Genomic DNA, 10,232 nt, shown 5'->3' with positions numbered 1-10,232 from the left:
AGGGAGCTGCACGGCAGGGGGGGGGCGCTCGCAGCGCTGTCGTTTTGGGGTGTGTGTGCGGGGTACGGCCCCCCCCCCCGCATCCGCACCGCCTCCCGGCCCTTTGTGCTCGGCACCGCCGGGCCGAACCGGGCCGAACGGGGCGGCCATGAACTACCTCCCCCCCTCCCCGCAGCCCCCCCGGGTGGGCGGTCGCCCGAGGGGCGGGGGGCGGCGGCGGCGCCCCCCCGCGCTCCCCGCCGCGCCGCCCCGCCCCGGCCCTCCCCGCCGCGCTCATTGGGACGCGGGGCACGTCGCGGGGCGGCGCGGCGGCGGGGGCGGGCGCCGGGCCCGGGCCAATGCGGCGCGGGCGGAATATTCCACCCGGCTCCGCCAGCAACAAGTGCGGGGGGGTCCGGGGGGGGGGGCGGGCTGACGTCAGCGGGCGGAGTATTATGGTCTGGGCTGCGCTGGCGGCTGCCTGTGTGCTGCGAGCGGCCGCGTAAACATGGAGCTCTCGGCCGTCGGGGAGCGCGTCTTCGCGGCCGAGGCCCTGCTCAAGCGCCGCATCCGCAAAGTAGGTGCCCGCTCCGCGCCCGCGCCAGGCCCCGGCGGCGCGGGCAGCCCCGCGCCCTCCCCCGGCCGCGCCGCTGCGGCGGCCCCGGCCCGGCCCGCGCCGACTGCGGCGGGGCGGCCCCGGGCTCCCGAGCCGCGCTGCATGGGCGGCCCTGCGCGCCCGCGCCTGCCGCACGCGTATTTTTTTGTTGCAGCTCTTCCCCCCGACCCTCCTCCTCGCGTATTTCTGCTGCCCGCCTTCGGTGCAGGCGTGTGTTTGCTGCATGCATGTTATTGCATGTGCAGCTTTGTTGCAAGCGGTTATCGCGATTTCCCTCCATGCATTTTTTTTTTTCCTCTTTGCATCTGCAGGGGCGCATGGAATATCTCGTAAAATGGAAGGGCTGGTCTCAGAAGTAAGTAGACTGTTTATACAATTCTGCAGCCTAGGAACTATGCAGAAGATGGTTCATTGTAGCTGTTATTTCTCATTGTAGTAGAAAGGGAAGTTGAAGCCATTTCTTTATGTATTTATTACTATTTATATTTTCATGTATTTATTATTATTATTACTTATTCCTGATGCGCTTTCCTCTCTCTGTGCTGCGCCTGCCAGATACAGCACTTGGGAACCTGAGGAAAACATTCTGGATGCCCGGTTGCTTGCAGCCTTTGAGGAGAGGTACAAGGCCTTTGCTAGTCATATCCTTTGCACTTATAAATATTTTGCTTTCTTGTAGCTATGCTGAATTGAAGCTCTGTTTTTTGTAACACCTCTAGGGAGCGGGAAATGGAGCTATACGGGCCTAAAAAGCGAGGCCCCAAGCCCAAAACCTTCCTGTTGAAGGTAAGGAGCCCTGTGCACACGTTGCTGTGGCTGGGCCGGTGAGCGAAGGGGGTCGCATGCCGCAGCAGGGAGCGTGGAAGGTGGGATGCAAGTAGCAGGGTCCCTCTCCAGCGCTGCTGGGAGTGCTCATTGCAAAGGCAGCCTCTTGTCTTGCAACTTGTAATTTTGCAGCCGGCTGGCAGGATAATAAAGTCACCGGTTGATTTATCTTCTTTGCATTTTGCAGGCCCAGGCAAAAGCAAAAGCCAAAACCTATGAATTCCGCAGTGACTCTTCCAGGGGGATCCGGGTGCCGTATCCTGGCAGGTCCCCCCAGGAGCTGGGCTCCACATCCCGAGCTAGGGAAGGACTGAGAAACATAGCCCTGGCTCCCCAGAGCAGCAGCAGCAGCAGCACCAGCACCCCCAAGGGAGACAGCATCCGGGACCGGGTTATAAGAGTGGAAGAGAAGCCTGGGGAGACCCCCAAAAAGAGAGGCCCGAAGCCTAGGAAAGAGCTTTACAAGGACCTGACGGAGACTCTGGATGCCTCCAAGAGGAAACTGGGGGAGCCGGGGGACAAGGTGGGGGACTACCTCAAAGCCAGGAAGATAGAGGAGTCAGCCCCGGGGGCGGCCAAGTTCAGCTCGGGACACAGTGTCATCCAGCTAGCCAGGCGGCAGGAGCCCGACCTCTCCAGTGCCATGTCCAGCCCCAACAGAATGGAGGTTGGCATGAAGCTTGGAGCCGCCGAGACCTACCCCGCCAGGGTCGCCAAGCACAGGGCCGACTTTCTGGACCCCAAGGGGCAAGGAGGATTGGACCCCGGTGGGCCCAAGATCCTGCACAGCTCGGTGAGCCCAGGCTCCATAGGCAGCCTCTACCGAGACGGTGTGGGCAGCCAGGCGGGGAGGCCCTCCCTCATTGCCAGGATCCCCGTGTCGCGGATTCTGGGCGACCCCGAAGAGGAGTCCTGGAGCCCGTCCCTCAACAACCTGGAGAAGGTGGTGGTAACTGATGTGACATCTAACTTTTTGACCGTCACAATTAAAGAGAGCAGCACGGACCAAGGATTCTTTAGAGAAAAGCGATGAGTGTTTTTTTTTTTTTTTTTTTTTTTCTTTCTTTTTTCCAGGGGTGCTGGTGGTGGTTTTTTTCTTTTCTTTTTTTTTTCCCCCCTTTTTTTTTTTTTTTTTTCTCCAGTCTAGATCCAGACAAGAGCTTGGTGGTTTTTCCTTTTTATTATTATTTTTTTTTCCTGGAGATGATTTAGAAACTGTCCTATTTTTTTTTGTCTTACATTTCGTTGGAAAGATTATCTCTAGAGTTATATTTTCTATTAGATGTAAATATGTTATTTAAAAAGAAAATGCTTATATATATATCTATATATATATTTCAACTCTAAGTTGTTTTATTTAAATGGAGACAACAGTGACTGCTCAGTTGCTCTTAGAAAGGACAATAAAACTGAGAACTAACGGAGTTCATGCATCTGTTGCAGGAGCCGATGTACATACTGAATGATGTTCATAGCTAATTATGCTTTTTTTTTAACTATTAATTTTTCATATGATGCTATGGATGGTGAAGGGGGAAGTGTTATTCCCTCGATGGGCAAAGTGCCCTGGTTTCTTGATTGTGATATAAGGTGTTGCTTGTACAATCAAGTGTGCTGTATCCAGAGCTGTCACCCTTGACAGTTGAAGTAAGCACTTGAATTTACAGTATTGCTGGGGAGGGGGGTGTTTCCAGTTAAAAGAAAAAAAAAATGTTGCTACAAAATTGGGGTGGGGAAAAGCAGAAGTCCGTTTAAAAAAAAAAAAAAGGCTAAAACTGTTCTAGTGGAGTATTAACTTGAATTACCTTTTCTTACAAAGACAGAGGAGGTTTGTGTGTGTAAGATTCCTCAAAGGGGTGATACTGAAATGCACTTTAATAGAATTGTCATAGCAGTTATGGGAGACAGAACTGAGCTGAGAATCTGGTTTCATTTTGTCTGGTCGCTTGATTCTTTTCCCCCACCCACTTCAAAAAAAAAAAAAAAAATCTGTTTACATTCCTGAAATGCCAGAGGAGTTTGGGAGGGTAGCGTGTCACTGCCTATAGTTGGATGCTTTATACTCTTATAGAAAGTGGATTTCTCTTTTCAAATCCACAGTTCACTTTGGACTGTTGGAAGACGCCAGATAATGTGTTTTGTAATGTCCACATCTCTGACGAATCCCAGAGCCACCTTTATGCGTTGAGGGACAATAAATATTTCCCTTTTCTTTTGCTAGTTAAACAATAGCCAAGAGGCTAAATATTCCTGTGCGTGGAGCAGCTCCTGCTGACTCTGGTGGCTTTTTGTATTTTTATTTGCCTGCATATTTCTTCTGGGTTTGAAGGACAGTGCAGTTTCTTTCTCCCAGGGCTCAGGCAGGCCACAACAGTGAGGATTTAATGGCTCTGAACAAAATGCAGCAGTTTCCGTCGTTGGTATTGGCAGAAACCCTCCGCTACCGTGTGAAAGCTCATGGTTGTGTCTTGCGGATGCAGGAGCCCCGCGACTGCTGGCTCTTTTGCCTGCTCTTTGTAAGCTAGTGCAGCTTGAGCGAGCTGAGGTTGGGGTCTCTTGGCCTGGTCTGGGTAGAGAGCATAAGCGTTTTGTGTGCTCTTAGTTGAGGTATAGCAGGTGTCCTCGTGTCCTAACGTATTGATTTAAGCATCTCTGTCGGTTCAAAAGCACAAATCTGTCCAGCAGCCCCTAAGGGCCAGGGCTGGGGGAGATTGGCCTTTTCCATCCCGATTGGCCCAGTGAAGCTCTTAAATGCTTTCTAATTTGGGGACTGCACATAACATGAAAGCACATGGGGCCTAATGGGGAGAGAAAGGGGCTCGGTCAAGGAGCAGCCTTTGCTACCATTAGGTCCATCTGGGTAATTATGGCTCCACCTTTCCTAGTCCCCTTCCCCTTCCATCTTCTGGGACTTTTGCCTTTGTCAGAGGACGTAGCAAGAGGATGCTGTATTGACTGTACAAAGGGAGCCAGGTCTGCGAGTTGCTATTATTTTTTAAGGCATATTTTGTAAAATTGAGATTTTTAACTTGATTTGTACGAAGAACTGAAGCAAGCAGTGTGTCGGGGTTAGCGCTGGTCCCTCGAGAAGCCTGCATGGGACACATATGTTGTCACATGGACAGTGATGGGGATTTAGCTGCCCTTCCTCCACCTGCTGAGATACCGAAGGTTGGAAAATAACCTCCCTTTGCAGAACAGCCCCCAGCAGAGCTCCAGCCTCCTGCCGGTGTCAGGGTACGGTTTGGATGCGGTGCGCTTCACTCCAGCCCAGTATAAGTGTGTATGCGTGTGTGCGGTTAGACACATGCGTATATAAAGCAAGACATACATGTGGGTGTATATGTGTGTATGTATATAGCGACGTATATGCTGAATGTGTGGGGGTGTGTGCGTGAATTATTTAAATCTAAGACTTGTACAAAAAAAAAAAAAAATTGGCTAAATCTCAGTCTCAGAAGTGAAGCTTAAGTCCGTGTCTTCTGCCAGCCGTGAATGTCCATATGAGACCTGCTTTTTATGTGAGTTTAAATATATACTTTGTAAATAGAAACGTGTCTTTCTTCTGTTTGGGGCCGGTGGGAGAGGAAGGCAGGGGCGGCACCGACGGGGCGGCCGGCGCCGGGAGCAGCGGCGGGGGTGGCCCGGGCGCGGGAGAGCGGCGGGCAGCACCGTTGGGGACGGGGCCGCAGGCGCCCGCGGTGCTGCGGAGGGGACGGGCCGGCCCCTATTCGGCTCCGGAGAAGGCGCGCAGGTAGCGCGCAGGTCCCTGCCCCGGCCGCCGCCCTCCGCCCTTGCCCCGGGCAGCCGGAGCCGCCTCCCGCTGCGGGCTCGGGCGTCCCGGGGCAGCGGGGCCGTGGCCCGGGCGGACCGGGCTGCGCGGGTCGGGGCGCGGGGCCGCGCGAGCCCGGCCTTTGTATTCAAATCTCCGCGGGCCGCGCAGGCGGGGGAGCGAGGGGGCTCTCTTGTTTTGGGATCTTTTTTTTTTGAAGCCCTGTCCTCATTAACCTCCTTTTTCTGCTCCGCTGGGTGAAAGGCGCAGACCCCCTTATTATCCGAGCTGTCAGCATCTGTGCGCGGAAAATGAGTGTCAAGTAGGCGCAGGAGAAAGGGCCGCACAATGGCGCCTTTCTCCCCCGGTCCCAGCGGGGGGGACCCTTTCACAGAGGCCGCGGCGGGGCCCCAGGCCGGGGCCGGCGGCGGGGCCGCTCGGCGCGGGGAGGGCGGCGGCCGGCGGGACTCCCGGGACCGGCCCGCGGGAGCCTGGACCCCTTTGCCGGAGCGGCCGGGACGGCCTTGAGCTCCTCTAACCCTGTGGGGACTCGGGGCCCGAAAGCCGCTGCGCCCCGGCACAACCGCAGCCCGAAGGTCCCGCGCAACGGGGTGGCCCCGACGAGAGCCCCGACGGCGGAGCCGTAGACCCGGGACCCCAATCCGCCTCGAGGGCCGCTTATCCCCCCTACGGTGCCGCTGGTCGGGCCCTTGCGCGGCCGCGCAGCGCCCTCCCCAGGCCGGCCCGCCCGCCGCGGCTCCTGCGCGGCTCCCGGCCGGGCAGCGCGGAGGCACCTGCGCGGGGGCGGGCGCAGCTCCAGCCCGCAGCGGAGACCCACGGCCGCGCGGAGCCTCCAGTGCCCGGTAGGACCTGGCGTCGGGCCGGGCAGGGGGAACCGCGTCCCTCGGGAGGGGTGGGTGGTTGCAGGGGGAAGGGTCGTGGTCTGAGGGGTCCTGAGCTCCCCTCACCCGCGCCGCGGTGCTGCTGGCCCGGGATAGAGACGCGCTGGTCCCCGGGCGCCATCGGGCACCGCTCCAGGCCCCCGGGCAGCGTCCGCTGCAGCGCGGGATGGGGTCCTTGGACAGGGTGTCCCATCCCGCTCCCCGCGGGATGCAGCTTCCCAAGGCGGCAGCAGCAGCAGGGCCGAGGCAGCCCGGGCTCCTGGACGGGCAGGCAAGTGTTGCCCCTCGGGCAGGGCAGGGTCTGGCACCTCCCTCAAGCAGCCCCGCACGCTCAGAGCAGTGACCACACCAGGCTGAAAAGTTTAAAAAAATATTTATTGATATACTAAAAATAACAGCAGTGGAAAAGTTATACAAAAAACACCGCCTGACATACCACCTTCTAGTGTTTTCCTGCGAAATAAATTAGAAGCAGCCTAGAGGTCTCGAGTCTAAACTAGCATTAACGTCCCAAAGAACTAGAAAACACCTATCACAAACTGTGAGCAAGGCAACAGGGGGTCAGGAGAGCCCCGTGGGCAGGGCAGCCGAGCTGCCAGCCGCAGCCCTTCGTTAGCGGTAGCCCTTCGTTAGCGGTAGCCCTTCGTTAGCATGCGGCCGGCGGCTGGCCCGCTCTGACAAAGAGACGCAGCTTTCCCAGGGTAATAACATCTCCAACTTTTGTTCTTGGAAAGTAAAAGCAAACAAACAGCTGTATTTAAAGCAATTATAAGTGTCATACAGGAACGATTTGGCTCTCCCTTAATTAAAACATACAAATCAGAGCAGTGACTGGCACAAGTTACAAGAACAATTGTTTGTTTTCACCCATCTCTCGATTTCTTTCAGTAAAAACCTTCTCTCTCTCCAGTTCCAGAGCCTTTCACGCCCAGATCAGAAATTCAAAGCACAAAGAACCCCCCAAACCATCCCCATTCCTCCGCAAACTCCAGTTTTCTTTTTGGTACAAAATATATATATAAAAATAGACTAAACTTCTAAGGAAGATGACTGAATTGGCCACCTCTTCCAGTCCAATGGAAAACAACAAGTATACTTAACCAGATTATGCCGGGAGAAAATATCCATTCAATATAGAAATACTGCAGGACTTTCCACATCGGAAACCCCTTAGAAAATGACAAGTGACAAACCTTTAATTGGCTGTTTGACATACAACTAAACACTCAAACCCATAGCAGCAAACTTAAAAAAGAATAGTTAAAAAAAAAAAAAAAGGTAGACCTTGAATACTAATGGTACTGACTGGTAAACATGGTTCGCACCAGCTTTCAACCTCTGCCCACAAAAGATTACATTAAGTTACTCACATAATGCGCCTTTGAAAGGCAAAGCCAGCACGAAACATCCACTCAGACACCCCAGTGATGCTGGGGGAATCAGGATCCTGACACATGGGGTTGGCCAGAGCCTTGGGGAAGGGCAGGATGAGATGAAGTTTAATGAAGTTTCTGGATTATCATTTTCACCGTGTTAAAACTTTGGACTCAAACCAGCCGGTTAGCAGAAAGGCACAATAGCGAGAGCAGGGGGAGCAGAGCCGGCGGGACAAAGCCGTCCATTGCTGGGGCGCTCGGCGGGTCCCGGGAGCGTCACCCCGGCCCTGAGTGAGTCCCCAAACGCAGACACATGTGGGGGGCTCTGGAGGGAGCAGCCCCCGTGGGGCCGGTGGGCAGCCAGCATGGGGTGCCGTGGCCCTAGAGCAACTCCCTCTCTCCTTATGGACTCGCAAGTCTGGCCCTTTTCCAGACCATCCTCAAAGACGTTTTTTTTTCCCCCAGAGACTGCTCGGGTGCAGCAGCCCCAGCCTCCTGTTCTTGGCACAAGCATCTCTGCTGGAGTGGGGCTCCTGGAGCTGCTGGGTGCCACGCTGGGGACCGGGAGCATCTCCTCTCACCATCGCATCACTGCTGCCCACAGGACCGCACGACCACCCAGCTTTGCATAGGCACAAACCTGTCGTGGCACCAGTGCTGCAGACAAGCCCGAAATAAGGACAGTTCCAAAAGGCACATTGTTATCGAGTTGGGATTTGCAAAGGCCAACTAGCAAATATTTGGTGTGGTGGGAAGCAAGCTGGGCACTGCCTCCGAGAGCCCCTCAACCCCACTGCTCTCTGTGGACACGCCAGGCCCCAGCGCAGACACCCCAGCAAAGTGCCACCTGGAGCACTCGTTTCTGCAACCACAGGCTCTTTCCTTGGACTCGTCAACGCAACAGTAGTTTGTTTGGTAAAGTTAAAAACTACAAGGTAAGCAGAACAGACCATGCCATTTGGCCTTGTGAAGGCCGAAGAAACCTTTCTCCCATGGGAAGCTCCTTTGTGGACAGTGCTCGTTTCTGTCCTCGTGGCCCCGGGTGACACAGTGGCCGAGTGACATTCGAGGCTGTGTGGCTGAACAAGAGAAGAACTGAAGATTCCCAAGAGGTCTGTGCAGATGTTCAAAGGCAAAAACAATTCCCTACCATCACGTCGAAGGCAAGCTCTGCTGCAGCACCCTGTACGCAGGCTCCGCAAGACGCCAAAACCAAAGCTGCAACCAACGGGAGGGCTGCAAAATAAACACAGAATCTAAGGGAAACTTTCTGGCTCACAGGAGTCTTTCCTGGCAATGGCTGCAGCCACCACTCAGGGAATAACCTTCCCTTTAACCACCAAGTGAAACCACTGCTGGTTTTTCATCCACCTGAGAACGGTGCTGCCGCCACCAGCCAGCGAGGCAGACTTGCAAACAAGTCTGCAGTGCCCGACGGACTCAGCAGGGTAAGAAATACATGAACCCTTGACTGGGTCCATTTACCTCGCTGCATTGCTGCGCACCAATACTACGAGTGCCCCATACTATGGCAAAATAAGATGCATGTCCTTGTGCCAGACCAGTGAGCTAGAAAGAGAATGATCCATGTGGAATCTGTATGGAAATACACAGACACACTGGGCAAGTGCTCCAGGAGACACTCGGAGGACAGACCTTAGGAGGCACTTCCAAATTATGTACCCAGAGAGACCTGGCAGACTGCAGGCATTTTGTCTTCTCTGAGAAAGGAGCTCAGCATTAACCGAAACAAAAGAAAACAATCTCAAATGCTACTGAACTTTGCCTGAACTAGAGCTGTTAATTTTGGCTTGTAAGAGAAATCTATAGTGGGGAAAAGACCTCAGTAAAAAAGCCATTATTGGTTGCAATTGCAAGACAAAATTAACAACCCTGCTGCTGGCACAGGATGGAGGGATGATGGAGGGCTGCGGAAGGCCCTGCCGCTCCTCGGGAACGGGCTGTGGTGGCAACGGGGACCTGGGGACCTTTCTGTCCCCGCACAAGCTCCGCTCCTCAGCTGAACTTCAGCACTAACTGCACAGAGCAGGGAGACCAGCCCACTCACGCTCAAAGCGATGGCACCTTCTGCAGGGCTTAACAACAGCAACATATTCCCCGCGTTGGTCCCTACAAGTGCCTGGGAACTGCTAGAGTGAAGGGAAAAGGGCAGTGACTCCAGGCCAAGGCGGAGGAGCGGCGCTGGGGCTCACTGGGCTGCACCACAATTAATCCTCTGGATTCGGATTTCTCTTTCATCTGGAAGCCAAGTCCCTGCAAGGAAAGTGGTAACTCCTGCCCTTGCCTAGCGAGGAGATATCTACTGCCTGTAGGAGCACCCAGGGCTCGGTCCTTCTGAAACAGCGAGCGCTCAGTTTGCTTCCCTTCCTCCAAACCACCCCCCCCCTTTTTTTTTAACTTTTTTTTTTTTATATATATATATATAAATGTAAACAATATATCCACATCAGCTGGAAATCACAACAAAAATGCTGTAGACTTCACCATCATTGGAACTGACCTAGCCCAGGAGGGTGGCTGGGCTTAATGTACCCTGAAAAACCCCCATGCTACAGCTGCCCCCACAGACCTCCGCAGCGGGGACACTGGCTGTGTCATTTGGATTGACTTGTGCCTATCCTGGTGCCTCCAGGCAGCTTCCTGCGGAGCCCTGGGAAAGGAAGGAGAGGGGCTCCTTCCCTCCTGGCACACAGGGTTGTCACCCCCCTACTCCTGTGCTGCAAACCTCGTGTTCGGCCATT

At 54.6% G+C, this 10,232-nt stretch overlaps 1 protein-coding gene across 2 annotated transcripts; it reads left to right on the top strand.

Moving 5' to 3' along the window:
- Window positions 1-429: 429 nt before the first annotated feature.
- CBX8 (chromobox 8) lies at window positions 430-2,506 on the top strand. Of its 2 annotated transcripts, none has more exons than XM_088535963.1 (5): window positions 430-556; window positions 907-950; window positions 1,151-1,216; window positions 1,291-1,381; window positions 1,608-2,506. In XM_088535963.1, exons 1-5 carry the CDS (start codon window positions 488-490, stop codon window positions 2,451-2,453), a joined length of 1,116 nt encoding a protein of 371 aa, XP_088392089.1. In that variant the 5' UTR covers window positions 430-487; the 3' UTR covers window positions 2,454-2,506. The 2 variants fall into 2 exon arrangements, with proteins under 2 accessions (XP_088392089.1, XP_088392090.1); XM_088535964.1 differs by having other exon boundaries at window positions 1,315-1,381; window positions 1,608-2,503.
- The last annotated feature ends 7,726 nt before the right edge of the window (window positions 2,507-10,232 follow it).

This window comes from Tinamus guttatus, unplaced genomic scaffold (genome assembly GCF_059628265.1).
Source record: "Tinamus guttatus ecotype Peru unplaced genomic scaffold, ASM5962826v1 Tinamus_guttatus_pri_ptg000649l, whole genome shotgun sequence".
NCBI classification, from domain to species: domain Eukaryota; kingdom Metazoa; phylum Chordata; class Aves; order Tinamiformes; family Tinamidae; genus Tinamus; species Tinamus guttatus.
Note: the sequence above shows the minus strand (reverse complement) of the source record. Positions and strands in the feature narration are given on the sequence as shown.

Coding starts and splice junctions, on each gene's coding strand:
- CBX8 (XM_088535963.1), top strand. CDS start 488: ATGGAGCTCTCGGCCGTCGGGGAGCGCGTCTTCGCGGCCGAGGCCCTG. Junction 1,217..1,290: donor CTTGCAGCCTTTGAGGAGAG/GTACAAGGCCTT, acceptor GCTGAATTGAAG/CTCTGTTTTTTGTAACACCT. Junction 1,382..1,607: donor CCAAAACCTTCCTGTTGAAG/GTAAGGAGCCCT, acceptor TGCATTTTGCAG/GCCCAGGCAAAAGCAAAAGC.